Source organism: Leptonotus elevatus, chromosome 5 (assembly GCF_054856555.1).
Source record: "Leptonotus elevatus isolate MCC_2025b chromosome 5, RoL_Lele_1.0, whole genome shotgun sequence".
Classification (NCBI taxonomy): Eukaryota; Metazoa; Chordata; class Actinopteri; order Syngnathiformes; family Syngnathidae; genus Leptonotus; species Leptonotus elevatus.
Window position 1 is genome coordinate 220,656 of NC_141243.1, and position 21,720 is coordinate 242,375.

The following is a 21,720-nucleotide window of genomic DNA, read 5'->3' on the forward strand; positions in this document are numbered from 1 at the left end:
ACCAGACCTTTTTCCGATTAATGTCCGTGACTCAACAGTTGCAATTTGACACAACATATAAAATCTATTTGTGAAACGGAGCACGGATTTTCTTGTTACCATCTTTACGTTGAGTCAAGCAGAGATGCCAAATATACTGGGGGGGGGGAAGAGGGCGGGGCAATATGAAATGATTTTGAAAAAGCATTTGAACTGCAGTCGGCATTGCATCAAACACAACAGCATATTGTTTTGGTGAAACTTGCAAGTTTTCTTTTTGACCACGTCGCTTCTGTGCAGTCCTTTTCGAGACCGCTGACGTCAGCCCACGCCGACTGACGTGCGCCCTCTGTTGGTCAAGCGCGTGCCTGGCCGTTTCCATGGAGACAGCAACAACAATCGCAGACCACCGAGCACATTTCTGTCCGATGTTGGTTGTTCGCAAAAGGAAAAAAGAAGACGAAGAAGGGAAAAGATTTGTGTTGTTGTGTGAGGGCTCAGGCGTGTGACGTCAGTCGAGCGTCAGCGTTAGCTGCGTGCTAGCGTTAGCATGGCGGAGAGCCGCGTGGTTCCGAGCGGCAAAGTTTACCAGCAGCTCTTCAATGATCAGGTGCGTCCATTTTGTGATCGTGCTCATGCTAACCTTGCTAATCGCAATCATTTGCGAGCCCTTTGGCAGCACGCGGATTCGTGCTCATGTTGCTTATCAACATTCTTTCGACTCGCGATTTGGCAGGCTGAGCTCGACAAAGTCATGATCCAGTTATGCAGCAGGTACCAAACGCCGACTGATACAAGACTGGACTTTCCTCACCTTTGGGAGAAGTCAAGCCACCTTTGGCCCTCGAACGTTGCCACGTGAATGCATTGATTTGTTTCGCGTTCTTTTCTGCCTTTAGCCAAACTGTGACATTCGTTTGTAGCCGAGCAAAAGGGCAGAAAAGCGCGACATGCACATCGCTGAGAAAAAAAAGAATCTGCAGGTGCGACTCATTGATTTGTCTGCAAAGACAGCGACGGTCACAGTCACAATTGACAATATTGAGATCATGTACTCTGAATGGTTGATGCAAAAAGTGCCGTTTGCGCTTTGCAAGGCGCTCATGAGGACTCCGTTCAGAGGTCCGAGCGTAAAACGTGCACTGATGACAACAGCCGTGATTTCAAAGGAAGTTCTCATTTTATTTGATGCAACATGGCTGCCTTTTGGGCCTCTTGACAGTCCCGGCTTCGAGAAGTCCATCCGTGGTATCGAAGCAAGCTCGTGTTGCCAATAGAGCATTTCTGAACATTTTGACGAGTCACTTAGAAGGAGAACTCGAACCCTTCCGATTCGTTATGAGCGGCTGTCTACAAATGCCGCGTGAGAGACGTTCGTCAACCACAACGTCGGCTCTCCCCAAGTCACGTGCCGTTGTGTCCTTGGGCAAGGCGCTTGACACGCATTGCCTCCAGAGCCGGTGTGTGGAAGGTGCGAATGTTTGGCGGTGGTGGGAGGGGCCGTAGGCGCACACCGGCAGCCTCGCTTCCTTCCGTCAGCCTGCTCACCGCCACCGCGGCGTCAACGTGTGAGCGCACGAATAAGGAATCCGTTCCGTTGCAAAGCGTCGTTGAAATCCCATGCATTATTATTATTATTATTAAAGCCCATGTGAGTCCAATTGGTTGATTGGTCGGTCTCGTCCTAAGAGCGTTTAAAAAGGATTCAACGCATGGAATCATTTTCATAACAATAATAAAAGACGCGTGCGTCTGCTTGAAGGTTCGTCTGTCCCGAAGTTTGTTGGCTGCACGCAAACACACAAAAACAATGTGTGTGCGTGCCGCCGATGGTGACACGCTGTGCAGCGCCAGAAGCAGGTATGCACGCACGCACGCACGCTCGCAGCGGCCGGCGATGACAACCTGTTTGAGCAGGGAGCATCCCGAGGACGACGATGACGACGGCGGCGGCGGCGAAGGCCACGCGGACGCGGAGGAGGTGGTCAGGCTTCCCGACACCGTGGGTGAGTGTGACATCATCATGTGACGCCGGCCAGCCGACCAATGGGATGCCCGCGTGTGCGCGCGCTGTGTTCAGAGGCCCGTCACGAGTCGTGCGACATCCTGCAGCGCGTCCACCAAAACAAGAAGGTCCAACACCAGGACGCCGTGCGGCACGTGCACGCGCAGCTCACGCAGCTCGCGCAGGTAACGCGCGCGCGCGCGCGCACGCGCTCACACCTATGAACGGCGCACGTGTGTGTAGGTGTGCGAGGCGCAAGTGAGGACGCACAGCGTGCACCTGAGGACCAAGCTGCAGCAAATCGACGCCTCTTTGCAGGAACTGGCGCGCGACATGACGCACGTGCAACAGCGCAGCCTGCAGGTACGCGGCGGCGGTGGCGGCGGCGCAAACGCAACATCGGCAAGCTTCAGACAAATTGACCCAAAAACAGAAAAGTCAGACTGGCCGCCGCCTTTACAATTCCCGACGTTGTCAAAGTCCCCTGAATGCACCATGTTCCATGTCGGGCAGAGGTGTCGAACTCCGGTCCTGCAGGTTTTGGATGTTTCCCTTCTCCAACACAGCTGATTTATGATCAGCTCATCAGAAAGCTCCGCATAAGCCTGATAACCATCTTGCTGCTTGTGTCGGAAGAGGGGAACCTCCAAAACCTGCAGGACCGGAGTTTGACACCCATGATGTTGGGCTGTGCAAGTCGTTCAAAGTCAATTACAATTTCAAAATCAGCATATCATAAAAACAAATATGAATACTAATTTGGAGTTGTTTAAAGTCATAATTTGCAACAAATTGAAGTCATTGTTTTATCCAAAAGGCATTTGCATAATTATATCGTCTTTCAAAGAATTTGGTCTAAATCACATTGAGACATTTTCTTATTTTGTCCCCAAAAATAAATGTTTGTCTTTTCAATTCTGAGCAAAATAATAGTGATGAATATTTTCTTCATTGCGTCTTTGAAGCGGTTTGTTGCCGTTTACTGTTCAACTGCGCACGCCGTATTTAAAAACATGACGAGTGCTCAAGTCAAAGTTGAGGGTCCGAGTGACACGCTAACGGCAGACGAGCGCGGACTTTGTGACTGGTCGTCCGTCATTGTGACTGGTCGTCCGTCATTGTGACTGGTCGTCCGTAGGATAAGAAAAAAAGAGAAATGTTCACGCACAAACGCCGCGTGACGCCCCAAAGGAAGAAATTGTGCCCAGTCGGTGATAAAGCAAGAAGGAATATTTTCAGCAGTAAGAAAACAATTTGTTGCCGATGACGAGTTGGCGAACGTCGTTATTTTTCATGTGCAATTGATTGTTGAGTTGACGCTCGTCGGCGCGTGTTGAGGAAACGGCCGACGAGCGATCACGGCGTCGTCGGCTGAAGTGAACCCTGATTGGTCGCCACCCGAGCTTTGAGCACGCGTGATGTCATCGGCAAAATGTCTTTTGAAATTGTACATGAAAAACTGATTGTGGACAAAATATTAGTCGTGTCAGCAGGCCCGGACTGGCCGTCTGGCGTGCGGGGCAGATGCCCGGCGGGCCGGCCTCTTTGGGGGCCGATGCAATGCTTTTCCATTGTTGTTGTCCTCCATTTTACCCCAAGAGATCGGCCCACAATTTAGAAGGACCGTTCCGTTAATCCATTTGGAATGCAAATAGCAAACATCAATAAACATCAGTGGCAAGAGTCGGGCTGGGCCGGGCCGGGTCAAAATGCCAGGGCCGAGTTTTTTGCACCGCGCCACACTGCCCCTTAGAGGCCAACATGTGCAACTGCTGATCATCATCCCTTTGTTTCTTCTTTTTCTACTTTCCTACTCATGTATTGTCTTCTTGTCCTTTTAAGTCGTATACGACTCGATGGAATGCACGTGTGTGTGTGCGCGCGCGCAGGAGGTGTTGTGCGTGTGGAGCTCGGTGAAGGCTCACATGAACGAGAAGAAGTCCAGCGTGTTGACCTTCGAACTGCAAGTCAGCGAGTGCGAGCGGCTGAGAGTCAACAAGGTGCCGATGTCGCGGCGCCTTCAGCGCACGTGCGGGCCGGTTTCCATGGCGACTAACGACGGCGCTCTCCTCTGGCGCAGATCAGACCCGTGCTGAGGAAGTACTGCCACCTGCTGGAGAAGATCAACTTCCTGCCTTGCACCAACACTCACGTGCACATCCACAGCCAGGCCACGGTAAGGCGCCGACCGACCTCCCGCCGCTGACCCTCGACCCTCGCTGAGTGGCGGGCGTGTGCGTCAGATGCTGAATCAGTGCCTGCTGGCCAACCGCCGCAGCGCAGCGCGCCTCCTGCTGCTGCTGCACGAGGAGGCGCTCCAGCAGGAGGCGCTCCTGCGCCTGCAGTGGGAGGAGTCTGTCAGCCAGTGGAGGCGGAGCCAGGCCGGCCACGTGGTCCAGGAGTTCAGGTGGGCGAGGCCGTCGGCTCAGGTGACCTCTCGCCTCCGTAAATGCTTCAGTCGCTTTCCTGTCAGTCGTCAAAACTCTCATTTCGCCGCGAATGGTCGCCAAGTAGCGCTCATGCTAACAGCTAGCATCCCTCGTGTTCGTTTTGGCCCGTCGCCTTCCTACGCATTTTGGGCTGCGCCAGACGAGAGCTTGAAGCGACGGCTGACCGACGCCGGCCCGACGCCGGATTGACGCCGGACCAGATTGACACCCGTTTCCAGTGCCTCGGTTGACGGGCAGCGCGAGCGGCGTCGCGAGTCTCGCGTGGCTCCTCCGCTTTGACGCTTCACTCGACGCTAGCTAACAAGTGCTCTCCTTCTTAATTTCATATAAAGAAAAAAAAAGGGATTTGTATAAAACAAGCGGGTTTGTGACCCGTCGAGAGGAACTGAAGCCACAAATCCACTTTGGAAGTTGTTGGGAAGCAACAACTTCCAACTTCCGACTTCCGACTTCCGACTTCCGACTTCCGACTTCCGACTTCCAACTTCCGACTTCCGACTTCCGACTTCCGACTTCCGACTTCCAACTTCCAACTTTAGACGTGAGGCTTGCGAGGCAGAGAATCGAATTTCTCTCTTTATATCGACAGACGCTTGACAAGAACATTTCTTTGTTGCTGCTCTTTTACAAAAACACATTATTGTGCTTTTTCCCCACAACATGAACTTTATTCTTCTTTTTTTACAATATCGTGACTTTTTATACAGTTTTTAATTTTTTATAAATATCGTCAGATTTGTCACCCTCCCATAATATCGGATGATTGTTGGCGTGATGTTTGGATTTGGTCACGTCCTGTTTTTTAATCTTGCACGCAAAAACTACAATGAAAAGTCAAACAAAGCATTTTTTGGATCAAACTAAAAATAACGAATCAAAAGTAAGAAATGAAAAGTGATGAAAGCAAACTGAACTTAAAAACAAAACAAAAAGTCGCTCGGTCGCATGTTGAGACGTGTCGTGTCGCGTTTGGTCCCGTCGCGGGCGGCAGGTTGTCGGTGGCGAGCGTGGATGTTTGGCGGCTGCTCTCAGATCAGCGGACCTTCCAGGAAGTGGACCAGAACGTGCGGCGCTTGTCCCAGCGGCGCTGCGACATCGTCACCAGCCTCAGGTAACAAAATGGCCGCCCCGCCCCGCCCGAGCTGCCGGTCCAATTGCGCGTCTCTTCCAGCTCCTTGGTCCCGCCCTCCCTCTCCACAACTCTGGTCTCCGATTGGTTCACGCAGCTGACGGCCGTCAATCAGCAGATCGGTAACTCCGCCGCTCGTCGCCGCGTGCGTTACTGCGTGTGCGCGGGCGCCCACGTTGACGCTTCGGCGGCGTGCGCCCGCCAGACATGTGCCACGCCGACTTCCTTCACCAGCTGCGCTGCCGTTACGAGCTGATGTGGCAGGATCGCGTGTCCCAAGTGCAGCGCTGCCAGGTCCGCTCCTCGCCGCCGCCGCCGTTAGCGCATCTGGGCAAGCGAGGCCACGTGCGCCTTTTGTCCCGCAGGAGGCGCTGTCGGCGCTGGAGCTGCCGGAGGAGGAGGTGAGCGACATCGTCAAGTCGCAGCTCATCTCTCTGATTGGACAACACCAGAGACAGGACGAAATGCAGCTGGCCGCCATCGACGTCAGTCTCACCCGTCCGCCGCGCGCGCGGCTTGACGCGCGCGTCACCTGTCTGCCGCGTGTGCGCAGACGTGTTCGGACAGCCTGTACCGCGCGTCGGCGCGTCTGAGCCGCCGCGTGTTCGTGGTGACGCGCGCGCTGGCGTGGCTGTGGGAGAAGCACGGCGGCATCCTGGTCGGGCGGGAGGAGGAAGTTCAGCGGCGCCTGGACGAGCTGCGGCTGGCGCACGAGCAGCACGTGAAGGTGAGCGTGACCGATGATGATGATGATGATGACGATGATGACGACGGTGAGCGCCGTGCCCACAAAAGAGGAAGAAGGTGTTCCTGGACGAGCTGCTGGCGGCGCTTCGCCAGGAGAGCAGCGAGGCGGCGCTGAAGCTGTTGCTGGAGCAGACCGTCGTCTACCTGCGCGACGTCAGGAACAGGTAACGCTAACGCTAACACTACGGCCTGTCGCGCCTTTCAAAAGTCAGCACACCCCTCACATTTCTACACATATATGTGAGTGCACCCCTCAGGGAAACTTAATTATTATTATTATATGATTTAATTAATTAATAATATTAATGTTATAATTATTCATATTAAATTCATATTAATAATATTTGATCATTCATAACAAATAGTTTATTATGTAACTTCATTGTTTATATAATTGATGTTTAATTATTAATTAATTATTATTGACATGTATAATTATTCAATGCATATTGTTAATCATATTTAATAATTCATAACAAATAATCCATTCTATAAATTAATTGATTATTAATTCATTATCAATATGTTATATATGATCATTTTTCAACGGTTACTGGATTAATATGAATAACATTGAATGATTAATAACAAATTGCGTCGTCTGTGACCCAGTTGCGTTCAATCTTGCTACCGTAAAGAGTTTCCTTTTGGCGGCAATGGCGGCGTCCGGCCGGCTCGGCGCCGCCCCCAAACTCTTGCCCAATTGGAAGGCGCGTACCTTCCAAGTACTTGCGGCTCGTCTGCAAGGCAAACACGAGAGTCGGAGGAGGCCCGTGGTCGTTTTTCTCTGGCCGGTGTCATGTGACTTGTCGTGATGTGCGCAGCTGCGGCGAGTGCGTGACGGACCAGTGCGCCGTGTTGGACCGCCTCCCTCGCACCTTCGTCAACGAGCTGCTAGACTTCAGCCGCCTGCTCAGCAACTTCTTCCGCCTGGGCAACGCCTTCGATCCTGTGAGCGCGTGCACAAACGCCGCCAGTGAGCGCGGATGATGACGTCACGCCGTCTTTGCCCTCCCGCAGAGCGCAGAAGAGCTGGAGAAGCTGCCGCCAGTCGATGACATCATCGCCAGCGACAGTCAAGGTCGGTCACTTTGCACGATGACGATGACGATGTCATCACCTTGCACTCTGACCTTCCGCGTTCGGTGTGCGCACAGACAGTAGTCCAGGGGGCGGGACAACAGAGGAGCAGCCAATCAGCTGTCCGGATGATACGGCACCTGAAGAGCCTTCTGATTCGCTGGCTGAGGTGAGGTCAGCTTTTGATTGGTCGGCCGGCCAGCAAGCGTGCCGGATAACGTGCGCGCTCGCTTGCTCAGGCGGAGTCGTCCCTTCTGGAGCTGTACGACCTCAGCAGCAAGGTCAACTTGACCTCGTCCAGGGGCGTGTCCTACTCTGGCCCCGCCTTCAGATGCCCCGCCTCCGACCTGCCCGGCAACATGAGCAAGCAACAGGAAACGCACCTCAGCGCCTTTCCTGTGGAGCTTCTCATGCAGGCGCTCAACAGGTGCGAGCAGTTAGCATGGCGTGCTAATCAGCGAGACAAACGCCGTGCGCGCGTGCGTGCGTGCGTGTCTGCAGGATGCGCATTTGGTTCCTGGATTTCGTGGAGCGCCGTTTCCAGGACGTGCTGACGTCGGCCGTCGCCACGGTGACGGACAGGAAGGAGGCGGTGCGCGCGTACCACGAGCTGCAGATGCAGCCGCTTGACCCGCTGCATGTCAAGACGTGCATTTACATCCCCCGCATGGGTACGCACACACATTATTAGCATCTTCACTCGCGTTAACCCCTTCAGACCCACACATGGTGCCAGCGGACACGATTCCGTGATATTTGCGTGTCGAAACCGATCCGACGCATCGTTTGTGATTCATGATTGGATCTAAACTAACCAATCACAATCGCAAGTTGATTTGCAAGATGTTCAAAATGTTGCACATAAGCTTGCTAAGTTTACAACACGTTACTGCCACATCATCTTGGCCATGAGATAACCCCCCCCCCCCAAAAAAAAATCCCATGTTGTTCTTATGTGGGAAAAGAGTCAAAATCAGCAGAGAGAAAAATGCGGACCGCCACAAACTCCACGTTTGGCGTTCGCAGATTTACACATTTGTGTTTCTGTATTCTTTTTTTTTTCATGTTTACAAACCTGATCTACATGTGGAGTAGCATTATTAGCTCTTGTGTTCACATGTTGACTAGCATGATGATTAGCATGATGATTAGCATGATGATTAGCATGATGATTAGCATGTTACTCTAAACGCGGTAACCAGGTTGACGAGTATTGTTAGCATGTGACTTAGCATAGAGATGAACAGGATTAGCACGTTGACAAGGAATATTGTGATTATCTAATAAAACAAATAACGTTAGCAGCTTGAGTGGCGGGATTGTAGGGGTGGCAATCTTTGATTCGATTCAGAATTGATTTTCATTTCAAAATAATTAGGTTGACAAATTGTCCTGCTTCAATCTGTGGATGTGCAAAGAATTTCATTACATTTTTTTATTAGATTCATTATTTGTCATTAAAATTTTGAATTGTAAGGAAAGGGGAAATCCCTCCCGACCCCCCCCCCCCCCCCCCCAACTGTTAGGTATAAATTTTATAGCTTTTAATAATAAAATGGATCTCGGGACCTTTGAAATGGATTGTGAATGTTAGTCAATGAGAATCTCGATTCTTCTGTGAATGGATTATTATTATTATTTTTGCACCCCTCCAGTGATGAGCATGTTGACTAATTGAATGCGTGTGCGTGCGTGTGCATGCGTGTGCGTGCGTGTGCGCGTGCGTATGCGCGTAGCCGAGCTGCAGCTGCACAAGCAGCGCGTGGACTCGCACTGCCAGCAAGTGTCGGACGTGCTGACTTCGTGCACGGCGGCGTTGCAGGAGCTGCAGACGTCCACCAACGAGAAGAACCGGCAGCTGACCGCCACGCTCGGCGAGATGGAGGACGGCGTCCTCAAAACGGACGGCAGCCAACGGTAGGCCGGGGGGGGGCGCAGTGGTTTCCCGTGAGTGCGTCACGTCCCGTCTCGTCCCGTCCCGTCTCGTCTCGTCCCGTCTCGTCCCGTCTCGTCCCGTCGGCTCGTCAGCCTGGAGGCCCTCAGCTCCACCCTGCAGGACTGTCTGGACGAGCACATCAAACACACCCAGCGCTCGCAGTCGTCCTTCCGGATGTCGCTTCAGCTGCAGATGGACGAACTCCGAAATCGGACGGCGCGACTCCTCAGATCGTTCAGGTGCCCGCCGCCGCCGCCGCCGCCGCCGCCGCCGCCATTGTTGTGCCCCTCCCACTCGCTCGCTAGCATCAATGGCTGAAGCCAAACTGGCAGGGTTTTGACTTTCTGCCATTTCTGCTTGTATATTTCATAAACATCATGAGCAAAGTAACTCCTGTTTTCTATTGGCTGCTGCTAAATGACGTCACTTTCAAACGTCCTTATTCCGGTCAAATAAATATACTTAATATCACATTTAAAATCATCGCTCATGCGTTAAATTCATTAGCAAAGACGAAAACCAAGGACATTTTTGCTATCATTATAGTTAGTTTTGAAAACATAAAATAATAGTTTCAATTAGTTTTAGTTTTAAAAAAAAGCATTTTCGTTTTTTATTTTATTTTGAAATTGTTTTTGGAATTTTTTTGAGTTTTTTTTGTTAGTTTTGGTTAACTGACTGTTGGCATAAATATTTGCACAAATCTAAATTTGACTTCATCGTAACTTGTTTTGGTTTTGGCCCAATTTCCGCCAGACGTCTTTTTTTTCTAGCTGCGCTAAATGATTTCCATTTTCCCATCATGCCTTGCACATGCACGTCATGTGATTTTCACGGTCAATGTATTCCTCTGTGTCACATTTGCGTGAGCGGCATGTTGACGTGTGCCGTCCCGCGTTTGTCCACTAGGCTGTTCAGCGAAGGAGGCGACTACACGCGTCAGGAGGTGAAACTCTTCCAGCGGCGTCTGAAGGAGGAAAGCAAACGCATCAGCGTCACCGAGGAGAGCGTCTACGCGGACCTGCACAACCTGCAGACCAAAACCTTGCAGCAGGTCTCAAGCACGCGCACGCACGCACGCACGCACGCCAATTGCGGGTGATAAACGCCCCGTGCTGTACGGGTGCTATTTCTGAACACGCACTATTGGACACGGTTCAACATACACTTGCTCAAAACATATGCTAGCATGCTAGCATGCAAAAACATGTGGCAGCGTGCTTTCACTTGCTAGCATATGCAGGGTTTTTCCCGTGTTCGAAAATCAGAGGCGGCCACCTCCGCCTTATTTGCTCGCCGCTGATGATGGATGAATGCTTTAACATGATAATAAGTCCTATTGGAGCTATTATGGGAACATGGAATTATTATTACATGTCGCCTGTGAAAAATGAAAGCGAGTGGGCTGAATTTACAGAATACATGCACGTCATGGCGCATGGTCAGATTAGGGATGTTCGATACCACTTTTTTTCCCAACCGCTACGCAACTCGACGAGTAGTCACCGCTACTGAATAACATACGCTACACACTTGCTAGTTGCTAATGCTACGCAAGCAAAATGTTGCATTCGGGGTACTTTCACGGTGTTGGAAAGTTTGGTTTTCTTTGATGATAACGTTTTAAGGGGAACATCATCGGCTAATTGGCCGATTGTTTAGGCATAATGGCGATAATGGGCCAATTATAATCGGCGGCCGATGAATCGTTCCAGAAAGTGTCAAGCGAGCCAGGAGTCAAATCTTTCCATGCCTGTCGTGGCGTTAACATGCGTGTTGCGTGTTGCGTGCATGAAAGTCACACGTTTGAGATGGTCGGCACGCAGCTCGGACAGGAGGGCGGTGCCGACGGCGCTTTTCCATCTTGGTCAGGTGAAGGCGGCGTCCGGACGTCTGGAGGAGAAGTTGTGCGTGCTGCAGGCCGAGGTCAAGTTCATCGAGTTGATCGAGAGGATCCTCAGCAGCACGCAAGTGGAAGTCAAAGCCGAGGTAGCCTCCGTCGCCGTCGCCGCCGTCGCCGCCTTCGCCGCCTTCGCTCACTTTGGCGAGCTTGGAGTTGAGCGTCCGTGCGTGCGTGCGCGATCAGGCGGCGAGCAGCAACCAGCAGGAGGCGGTCATCAGCGCTCGCCTGGAGCAGCTCAGGAAAACTCTGGAAGAAGAGCAGGTTCGACCGCGACGAGTTCCCTTTGGCCGATGGCTCCGCCCTCGTCTCATCTCCTCGCTTCTCGTCTCGCGCAGGTTTGCGCCGATCAGGTCATAGTCTCGTTGTCCGCCATCAGCGAGGACCTGAGGAGGCGGAGACACTACTTGGACGAGGAGAGCGTGGCTCCGCCCACCGTATCCAAGTCCAGAAAGCAGGTGTGGTCTGCCCCGCCCCCTGCCCTGCTGCAGCCCTGCCGCTCGGGAGGGAACATCATGGAGGACCCCATAGTGGGCGTGGTCAAGTCGCTCAACAGGTGCGTGCGTGCGTGCGTACAGGTGTGTGTGTGTGTGTGCGCAATCTGACCTCGCCGACATGTCCATCAGGTTCTGTGAAGGTACTGACTCCGCCCCCTCCACCCTGGCATGTTGGCTGCCATCTTGAAAATGCGCTCCAACGTGTGCAGGCTAAAGGTTGACATCATGTGTGCGTGTGAGGGATGTTCGATACCACTTTGTTTAGACTGATACCAGTGCGAGTACTCATGGATGCCGATACCAAGTAACGAAGATTCATTTCTATTCAACCGATGACAAATCATTTGAATGTATGAAGAAAAAGGAATTTCAAAAAATATGGAATTTCAAATGACAAGTTTGCTCCACATGAGCGATAATCGGCACGATGGGCATTTTGATGAATATCGTATCGGCCATTTTTCAAAATCTGGCAGCCGATAATCGGTCAATCTAAAACCATTTGAATCTCGGAACTATTTATTGCAATTTTCAGTTAACGTTATAAGCGAAGACCCTGGAAACTTTTCAACCTTTTGTTTTTGTTCAACATTCAAACAAAGATTTTAAGGTTTTTGTTTTTTTAATTTAGGAAAAAAATATAGCTTTGGTATTTACTTCTTTAAGTGTCCATTTCACTTTTTAAGAGCTCCCTGAAATTTTTTTTCATAGAAATTTAAAATGAAGAATATTGTCGAAGATGAACATTTTGAAAAGTCTGAAAAATTGTTCAATAAGCATTCAAGCTTTAAGACATGACATCAAAGTCAAGATTTTTGACGCCAATCATTTTTTTACTGAAAATAAATATCGGTTGTCGGCATCCTTGACTCCTACTAATCATCGGCATCGGTATTGACCCTGAAAAAAAACGTGTCAGTCTATCGCAAATTGATTGCTTGTTACTGTAACATATCGAAGATATTCATTTTTCCAAAATCATTTCCCATTGAATACTTTTTGTAGGAACTTGACTTGGCCATTGTTGTTTCCGTCGTAAAATGGCGGCCGTGTCTCGGCGAACGGGTATAAAGAAAGCGCGGTTAGCGCGCCTCGTCGCGTTGCTACGGAAACAACGTGTGATTGGGGAGCGTGAACCCACGTCGCGCTCTCGTCAGTCACCGTTCAAGAGTTCCGATGCTCCCGGAGGCCCGCCTTGCCCGTAGGCCACAGGAGGGCGCCAGTGAGTGGTATCGGCAGCCTTTGCGAGTACTCGACAGCGTATCGCTACTCTGTCTTTTGCCGTCTGTCCCGTTGCAGGTCCGAACTCGACCCAGCGCCAACAATCGCCAAGACGCAGCGAATCTGCCGGTGTCGCAAGGTACGCACGCTCGAGCCCAGACCTGACCGGGGTCGTTCGGGAGCAAGTCTTTCCGTGACTGGCCATCTGGCTCCTTCTCTTTACAGGGCCCAATTTATTGCAGCTGTAAAATAACCTTTTTTAAGAAAGAATCTAAATGTAATTTCAGCAGAAATTGCGAGGGAATGCTGAAAGTGGAATGCTAATGGCTGAATGCTAATGGCTGAATGCTAATGGCTGAATGCTAATGGCTGAATTCTAATGGCTGAATGCTAATGGCTGAATGCTAATTAATGGCTGAATGCTTATGAAGATAAATGATGGGGAAAATGACTAAGTATTCATTGGAGTGGGAACTTGAACCCGGGACGTGCTATCTGAAAGTAGCCTCCATTTACTGAGCTGGAAAACTGGAACAAATGATATCCAACGAAAAAAAAAAATAATATTTGCATAATTGCCATTTGCAATGTCCAGTCGGAGGTTGGATTTGAACCCGCGACCTCCTGGTTTCTGGACCATGCTCGGTTGTATGTATGGGAGTGGGCGTGGCAAGTGTCAGTCCCGTTGAAAATGAATGAGTTCAAATTGTGCCAATATTGTAAATAACGTGGAATCGGACGATCAATACCTCGAAAGGCGGCCATTTTTGAAGCGAGTTGAACGTTAGGACGAAAGTGTGGCGAATAAATGTGCCTGGAATAATCATCAAGAATTTGAATATTTCGGCATTCCCTCAACAATATGTCGAATATTTGTCACGTGACAAACTTGTGCTACATTTAAATAATTCAATCAATGTTAACATTATTATTATTATTTGCATTTGTGTTGCATGACGTCATCCGGCGCCTTTGCTGACACGCGCGCGTTTGTGTTGCTAGGTCGTTCAGGACTGACAAAAGGCTGCAGATCTTTGGCGCCAAATCAGAAGCAGATCCCAATCCAGAGTGAGTCCACATTCAACCCACCTCCATCACGCCTGATGATGATGTCATCATCTGCACGCCTGATGATGATGTCATCATCTGCACGCCTGATGATGATGTCATCATCTGCCCGTCTGCGCAGTTGTTACATCTCCATCGTCAACGCCATCCTGAGGAGGACTCATCAGACACTCCTGCTGGTTGCCAAGGTAACGTGCCGTACGGCTTTGCTGGCGTGACCCTGGCGTGACCCCGGCGTGACCCTGGCGTGACCCTGCCGTGACCCTGGCGTGACGCCGTCCACCTGCTCAGGACTTCTACCAGAGTCAGCGCTGCGGCGGCTTCCATCGACTTCCTGCCGGTCTGGACCAGTGGGTGGAGAACACGCAGCAAAGGCTTCTGGGACATCACGAGCACGCCCGCACGCTGCTCAGCGCCAGCAGGGAAGGTCGCAGGCGCCGGCCGTCGGGCCCTCGTCCCGCCAGCGGGCCCTTGACGTGTTTCTCTGTGTGTGTGTGTGTGCGTGCGCGCGTGCAGCGCTGGAGCAGCAGCAGTGCGTGTTGGCCGACATGACGCATTTGCTGCCCGCCACCTTGATCCGTGCGCACGAGAACCAGCTGGGGGCGGAGCTGAGGGAAGAGGCGGGGCGGGTCCGACGCTCCTTCGAGGAAACAAAGGCCGCCAGCGAGGAGGAGAAGGTAAGGACGCGCGCCGCTGATGCCGTCGGCGCCGCGTTAGCGTTAGCGCGGCTCGCAAAATGTTATTCAACGGACGGCCATGACAACCGCAATTAGCATTAGCTTAATGTGGCCCCGCGGATTGCGTCCTAACACTGTCGCCATGACAACCGTGCAATTCATTCACTGCATAGCATTAGCATTAGCATATGGAGGATTGTAAAATTTAAAATAAATGTAGAAATAAAAACCGATATAAAAAATATAATTCAAATATTTAAAAAAAAATTATATATATATAAATATATATCCATAAATAAAAGCAAATATAAATCACACAAAAAAAAACGAGCTTCAAAAAATCAAAGTGGAAATGAATACAAAAATAATCTATAAATAGAATTGGATATCAATCCATCCAAACGCTCAAAACTCAAGTGGCAAGTTGTGGTGAAAGCAGACAAGATGGCCGCTGGCGAGACCGGCCGCTCACTTGAACGTTGAGTCCAACCCAAGACGTGCTTAGGAAGGACCGCCCCCTCATTTGCATAACATTTCGACCTGGCAGAGCGTCTGCAGCATGAAATAAATATAAATGTGAGATCAGAGCGTTTCCATTGATTGATATATTTATTGATCTCATTTTTAAAAAAAAATTATTTTACTTTTATTTATTTATGGATATATGTATATTTAGTTTTTTCCCCCCCGTTTATATTAAATTTTTGAATTGTATTTTTGATATGCATTTTTATTTTCAATTGTATTCATTTATTGATTGATTTGCTTATTTTTTAACGTTTGCCGTTTTTTAGCATGACGTTGTCTCGGACTTGGCCGCACGTGGCCTGACTGTCGATTAGCATTAGCATTAGCATGCCGCTGATCGTGTGCGCGTGCGCGTGCGTGTTCAGATGGCGAGCGTGGCCGGTCTGCGCGTGTCACTCTCCACCAATGAGATGGAAGCGCTGAGGCGGGGCGAGGAGGCCCGACAGCAGAGACTCCACGACGCCATCTTGGGCTCGCATCGGGAACTGCAGGTACGCTGACTCGGCCCGGCGGCGGTGACGCGTGACCTCTGACCTGCCGCCATGTGCAGGAGTGTATGCGGCGCAGAGGGGAGGAGTTTGTGACCTCGCTGGCGTCGCTGACCGAGCACCTCCTCCATCAGATGGACCGACTTCCGCTGCCGGGTCAGTCACATGACCCGTGTCACGTATGTGTCGCTTTTTCGTGGTCTGACGCGTCGTCGTCTGCGTGCGCGCTCGCATTAGTGCGAACGTGTCGTCGTTTATTCTGCGTGTCGTTTTTGAGCTCAGCTGAAGTGGCATCGTTTTGTTTGTGTGCAGTTAATTGTGTGTACTTGTGCGGTGTGGTTGGTGCACAAGAAGTTGTGTGTGAATATGTTGTTGCTGTCGTTTCCGCGGCGACGGTGTTTGGGTCACGCGATCAGAAGTGACGCCCCAGCAGACGTCAGAGGACGTCGCCATGGAAACCACACAGCAACCCTGCAGGTGGGCCGCCGCCGCCGCCGCCGCCGCCGCCACTTCTGGTCAGACCTTCACAATAAAAGTCTGACACGCTCGCTCGGCAGGGTGTGGTCGGGCATTCCTCAGATGTCGCTTGCCGCCAACGCTGCCTCCGGTACGACCACCGCCGCCATCACCACCGCCAAGTGCACCCTGGGACATCTGGTCGTCATCCAGCACAGAGATGCCGCCACCAAGGTACGCACGCACACGCACGCGCACGCGCACGCGCACGCGCACGCGCACGCGCACGCGCACGCGCACGCACGTTGTCATTCAACTTCAGCCCCAAAAATGTCTTCTCGTCATGTTAGGACGTAACGATATACAAACATCACCATACGATAATGATCACGTTATTGTGGGGAGGTTGGCGACAAAAACACAAGTCACAATATTGTCAAAAAATGAGCTCATACAAAAAATATTGTGCTTTTGTACAAGACAGCAATGCATAAAAACAATCTCTCATGCGACGTCATATTGAGGCACTGAACGTGCTCGTGCACGCACGCATCGACTCGCTTCACGAGCACATGACGTTCCTCGTCATGTGCTCGTGAGCGCGGATTTGAAACGGAGAAGGGCCAAAACATGCCTCGTGAAAATTCTACTGTACTAAAAAAGTAGCCACTAGAGGGTGCTACAAATGGAAATCAACCTGACTTTTTTTGAACAGATGTGCTGCTTTTAATATGGTGACATGACGACGACGATATTGTGGCAGTTTTAATATCGCGATATCACGATATTGCCGTTATCGTTACATCCCTCGATGCCGCTATAAGCAGCGCCGTCACATTCCTGCCGCGAATTTGGATTCCACACTTGAACGAGCAATAAAGTTTTGCCGTTGGTGATGACTGACACACGATTCAAGTTGGACTTTTTGCAATGAGGCTTTATTTACATCGTCCCAATTTTTTGGGCCGTTTTTTTTTTTTCAAAAATGCTGATGAACATGAAATGTGATGTTATGTCACATTTGACGAAGCTGCTCAATGATGTCATTGGTCGATCGGGCACATTAGAGCCGATCGGCACTTTCGCGTCAAATGCCGAATATGGTCCGATCTCCGTCAAGGTCAACTCTTGCGCTCTGTGAAACGCACGTTCACGCTCGCGGGCCTCTTGAACGTGTTCGCCTTCATCGAGCGCTGGACGATTTTGCCTAAAAATCACATCTCAGATTTTTTGTATTTATTATATAATTTGATATTTGCATTCTTATTATGATTTTTTTTTTTTACATAAACCGAGAACTTAAAAAGTTTTGCTTTTATTTGATCAGTTCAAAAAAGTAACCCAATTTCTTCTGTGCAAAACTTCTACCCTTTTGTCCGGAAAGCTGTTTTGTTTTTATTTTTTAATTGTTCATGTTTTGCACTACTCTCCATTGTGACTAGTATCAGTTGTCTATAAAAACAACAACTCTGCATTACATTGTATCCTTAAAAGAAAACTAGAAGCAAATGTAAATCTGCAAAAAAACGTGTTTATAATCACTGCACATAGTCTGACAATAAGAGCGCCACTGCCACCTACTGCAGTGGATGTGCAATTACACTTCATTCTATTCAGAAAACATGACTAAAAAGCTTCAACTCCTACAAAAGTCTTCTGAAATCCTAACATCAATACTCGAGTAATCAATGTCACTACTTTTGACAAACATCCATCTGTGTGCGTGTGCGCGTGCGTGTGTGTGTGCGTGCGTGTGTGTGAGACAGCGTTTTGAGCAGGTGTTCTCGTCACAGCTGTCTCAATCGGACGCGGACAAACGAAGACGACTTAACGAGCTTCAAAGCTGGAAGACACACTGGAGGCTGCAGATACACACGCTCACACACTGACACGTGCACGCACGCACACGCACTGACACGTGCGCACACGCGCACACTGATTTGCTGTGGGCCGTGTGAGCTCATCATTTGTCAATAAAGAAGACGAGAAGGAGTCCAAATGTTTTATTGGCTGGTAAAGATCAAAGAGGCGGCCTCGGTCCAATCAGCAGCCAATCGTCAGCGGGCCAACGCGTTTCCGCGGCGACCAGCGCTTCAGGCGTCTGAAGTCACATCGGCCATTTTGTGGATGGAGCGCAGCAGCTGCGAGACCAGACGCAGAGACTCCGCCCCCTCCAGCAGACGACTGCGCAGACAGAGCACAGGTGGGCCACGCCCCGTGACATCATCGGCATGTTTGTGAAGAGCGTGTGGTCGTTTGGGCGAGTCAGATGACTGGCGTGTTTGTTTGTGGGCGAGGGCGACGCCCATCAAGTCGATTGACGACATCGAGACAACCAGGAAGTAGCCTTTCTTCAACACGGATCTGTATATAGAACTGGATAGCTGGTAGCTAGCCCATACACACCCATGCGAGCCGTTGAAGCCACGGGGCGGCCATCTTGCCACTCCCCTCGAGATGCGAGCACACTACTGAATCCTATACAGATGAGACATAAACAACTGGTAGGCTCTTAGTATAGTGGTGGGCGTTGGTTGGCGGGGTGGACCCGGGTGGCGGGTGGGCGGTATGTGCTGCTTTGAAGACCCCCTCAGTTCCTCCCACCCCAATCTTAGATTTGGCACAGGCATCTTTTGTTGAATCATTCTTTCATCAAAATATAACTACAAGTTTCCTCCTGTAAACATCATTAAGCATGTCATTTAAAACATGTATTTAAGGTCAAATGTCCTCTCGTTGAACAAATGGAAAACATGATCAATCATGCTGTCGACAGTCCTGTCTCAAATGTTCTCCAATTTCCATACTGTAAATGTATTGTTGGGAGGAGCAATATGGCGGCCTCGCCACTTCAAAAGTCTTCAGTTGTATGCAGATCAGCGTTGTGGAAGCGTTCTGCGTTAACGCTGAAGCCGAACACGAGCAAGCTTGCAACCCGTTTAGTCAACAAACGTGTACCCACCGTATGGACGAGTGCGCGTGCGTGGCCGTCTTGTCCAGGTGGTCGGACGCCACGTTGGCGCTGTGCTTCATCGCCGCGACGACGTCGCGCTGGTCCGACTTGAGCTTGAGGTTTTCGCTACGCCTGCACTCCAGCTCCTCCTGACGCACGCACGCACGCACGCACGCACGCAGTTGATGTGTGTGTTGATGATGAACTTGTGTGTGCGCGCGCGCGTATGACCTGCAGCTGCTGAAGCTCCGCCTTCATCCTGGCCACGCCGCTCTCGGCACTCAGCGCTCGTTTCTGACCACACCAACAAAAAGTGTTACAAGTTGCGCGGCGTGATGATTTTGGAAGTTACTCGCTGTCTGTGAATGCACCGTTTGGTCACTCAACGGCACTTTTTTGTCAAGCGAAACAAATGCGAGAGACAAAATGTCAAATGTTGCGCTTGTAATTCCAATCTGGTCGCGTCACGGGGACCAAAACTTGCTTTACTCATCACATATTCTTTGGTGACTTCTGACAATTTTATTCTGCTAAATTTGGGGATCGGAAATGATTGGTCGCTACGCACGATGGCGTGATGTGGATGGCGAAGGCGGCGTGCTGACGTTGCCACGGGAACGCACCGTCATCTGATGCAGGTTGCGTTCCACCGAGTAGACCATGCTGTCCAGGTCTCGCGCCTCCTCCCGCTCCTGCCGCCGCCTCCGCTCCAGCTCCTCTTGCAGCGCCTCCGCCCTGCACGCAAAGCATCCTGGGTAAGCCGGCGAGCGAGCGCTCTGATTGGCCGCCGCTCACCTTCGCTCGTTTGCTTGTGATGTTTTGCGAAGCTCCCGCATGCTTATTCTCAGCGTGGCGTTGTCCTCGCGCAGCTGCGCACACACACACGCGCACACACACACACACACACGAGGTCTTCATTTCGGTAGCCGGCGCATGACGATGACAAACGCGTACTGGTTTTCATCTTCACGGGAGTTTGGCCAGCGCAGCGAGCGGTACGCGTGCCCGCCCGCCGTTTAGCTGAACTTTGATATCGCGAGACCTTGTGGCGCAAGCCGAACCAAACCTTTGGCTGATCTGACGAGTTTCGTGTGGTGGACGTCATCGTGTTTCGCTTGGAAATCCGACGACAGCGAGCTGATTGATGAAGGAATTTTGGAATGGATGATTTTAGGATGAATGAAAAGATGAATGGATGAGTGTCGAATGAATTCACGGCCGAATTGAGGTTTATTGGATGCACAGCGGATGAAAGGAAGACCGAGTGCTCGATAATAAATGAACGACTGTCGGATCAGGGATGGAAATACCTCCTGTAAGCTCCTCCCCCGGCTAGCGATTGGCAGTGTGACATCATGGTCGCCGTCGTCGATCCTGAAGACAAGTGCCGATGTCATGCCCCGTATGGACGCGTGCATCGGCGCCGATCGGCCCACTCACGTGCTCGGGAAGGCGGAGCTATCCGCGTCGGAATGCAAGCGCTGCCAACACGCCGCGCTCTCCTCCTCCTCCTCCTCCTCCTCCTCCTCCTCCTCCTCCTCCTCCTCCTGATTGGCCAACAACACCAAAGCAAATGGCCCTCATTTCCGTACTGCGGCCCAGAAGAGTCCACCCAAAATCCCGTGGCGTTTTTGCGAGTCGGCGAGCAGATGACGCTGACCTCGGGATCATTTGCTCATTCTCCGCTCGCCAACCGCGACGACGGGATTTTGATTTGGTGGCCTGAATAGTTGACAAAAATTGAGGACATCCGTCTAAAAATCTGCAAAAATGTTGATTATTTAAGTAAAAGCAGATGTTTGCAAATGTCTTCTTTCGAAACCACTACACAAAGACAATCCGCCTGCTTTCGTGCAAGACGACAGAAACGGCAGAATATTAACTGGGCAGCAATTTACAAGTATTTGAATAATTGACCGCTTATTCTCACGAGGATCGCGTAGATTGATGAATCTGTCGATTCCTATAAAGAATATGTAATACTTTGAGCTTCAATGATACTCAAGTCACTTATTTGAATTCCTTGGAAAGGGCAATTTTCTAAGGTCATTATTTGGCCACTCGCTCTCTCATCGCCAATTGTTAATCCTTTGAAATAGAAGTCCGTGACAAGAACGGCCATTGTGTTTTCACGTCATCATTTATCATTTGTCTCGTGTTGGAACCGAACGTGATCAAGTTAAAGTTGCAATCCCCGAGCCTACGTCACACGCGCGCGCGCGCACACACCTCCCACGCTGCTCCGTCCTCGTTCCGGTTCCGGTCGTGGTTTTTGGAACGCAGGAACTCCCTGAAGGAGAAAGGGTTGCACTCCTCACTTTGGTCTGAGGAGTCCACCGAGAATTTGGTCAACAAAATGCAGCCAAGCTTCATCCAGCGTGTGACGTTTTGCAAGGCAACCAAACATTTTGTTACGAATCAAAAATTAAAAAAGACACCTTCAGCGATGATTAAAGTCTTCCCCCGTGTGGACATGGTGACGTCACATCGATTACCGTTGATCGATCATCGCTCGTCCCTCAAAACATGAAGTTAACAACAAGCACCCACACACACACACACACACGTGACGGCGTTTATAACGTCCCATTGGTTGGCGGGGCCAG

At 50.6% G+C, this 21,720-nt stretch overlaps 2 protein-coding genes across 12 annotated transcripts; one reads left to right on the forward strand and one right to left on the reverse strand.

Annotated features, from left to right (window-relative positions):
• Window positions 1-320: 320 nt before the first annotated feature.
• Window positions 321-18,154, forward strand: ccdc180 (coiled-coil domain containing 180). Of its 6 annotated transcripts, none has more exons than XM_086075115.1 (36): window positions 321-589; window positions 1,742-1,839; window positions 1,897-1,985; window positions 2,060-2,169; window positions 2,228-2,347; window positions 3,874-3,984; window positions 4,065-4,160; window positions 4,228-4,391; window positions 5,426-5,545; window positions 5,606-5,685; window positions 5,769-5,857; window positions 5,929-6,048; window positions 6,117-6,290; window positions 6,359-6,474; window positions 7,135-7,261; window positions 7,331-7,391; window positions 7,468-7,559; window positions 7,630-7,817; window positions 7,892-8,061; window positions 9,127-9,307; window positions 9,419-9,565; window positions 10,236-10,380; window positions 11,199-11,315; window positions 11,413-11,490; window positions 11,565-11,782; window positions 11,853-11,863; window positions 13,023-13,083; window positions 13,947-14,012; window positions 14,134-14,200; window positions 14,304-14,439; window positions 14,529-14,689; window positions 15,583-15,708; window positions 15,768-15,861; window positions 16,122-16,182; window positions 16,263-16,395; window positions 17,928-18,154. In XM_086075115.1, exons 1-36 carry the CDS (start codon window positions 530-532, stop codon window positions 18,048-18,050), a joined length of 4,110 nt encoding a protein of 1,369 aa, XP_085931241.1. In that variant the 5' UTR covers window positions 321-529; the 3' UTR covers window positions 18,051-18,154. The 6 variants fall into 6 exon arrangements, with proteins under 6 accessions (XP_085931241.1, XP_085931243.1, XP_085931237.1 ...); XM_086075114.1 differs by adding an exon at window positions 716-753 and having other exon boundaries at window positions 322-589; window positions 1,742-1,985; XM_086075117.1 differs by having other exon boundaries at window positions 1,742-1,985; window positions 11,853-11,893.
• entr1 (endosome associated trafficking regulator 1) lies at window positions 18,150-21,687 on the reverse strand. Of its 6 annotated transcripts, none has more exons than XM_086075125.1 (9): window positions 21,553-21,687; window positions 21,344-21,438; window positions 20,555-20,634; window positions 20,425-20,488; window positions 19,910-19,983; window positions 19,738-19,849; window positions 19,346-19,408; window positions 19,124-19,263; window positions 18,150-18,345 (listed from the first exon to the last, which is right to left on the reverse strand). In XM_086075125.1, the coding sequence occupies exons 1-9, from the start codon at window positions 21,587-21,589 to the stop codon at window positions 18,255-18,257; spliced, it is 756 nt and encodes a 251-aa protein (XP_085931251.1). In that variant the 5' UTR covers window positions 21,590-21,687; the 3' UTR covers window positions 18,150-18,254. The 6 variants fall into 6 exon arrangements, with proteins under 6 accessions (XP_085931251.1, XP_085931247.1, XP_085931250.1 ...); XM_086075121.1 differs by having other exon boundaries at window positions 20,555-20,661; XM_086075124.1 differs by lacking the exon at window positions 21,553-21,687 and having other exon boundaries at window positions 20,555-20,631; window positions 21,344-21,546.
• Window positions 21,688-21,720: the final 33 nt, after the last annotated feature.

Coding starts and splice junctions, on each gene's coding strand:
- ccdc180 (XM_086075117.1), top strand. CDS start 530: ATGGCGGAGAGCCGCGTGGTTCCGAGCGGCAAAGTTTACCAGCAGCTC. Junction 4,392..5,425: donor CACGTGGTCCAGGAGTTCAG/GTGGGCGAGGCC, acceptor CGCGGGCGGCAG/GTTGTCGGTGGCGAGCGTGG. Junction 16,183..16,262: donor ACCACACAGCAACCCTGCAG/GTGGGCCGCCGC, acceptor CTCGCTCGGCAG/GGTGTGGTCGGGCATTCCTC.
- entr1 (XM_086075120.1), bottom strand. CDS start 21,487: ATGAAGCTTGGCTGCATTTTGTTGACCAAATTCTCGGTGGACTCCTCA. Junction 19,850..19,909: donor TCACAAGCAAACGAGCGAAG/GTGAGCGGCGGC, acceptor CTTTGCGTGCAG/GGCGGAGGCGCTGCAAGAGG. Junction 19,264..19,345: donor CGGAGCTTCAGCAGCTGCAG/GTCATACGCGCG, acceptor TGCGTGCGTCAG/GAGGAGCTGGAGTGCAGGCG.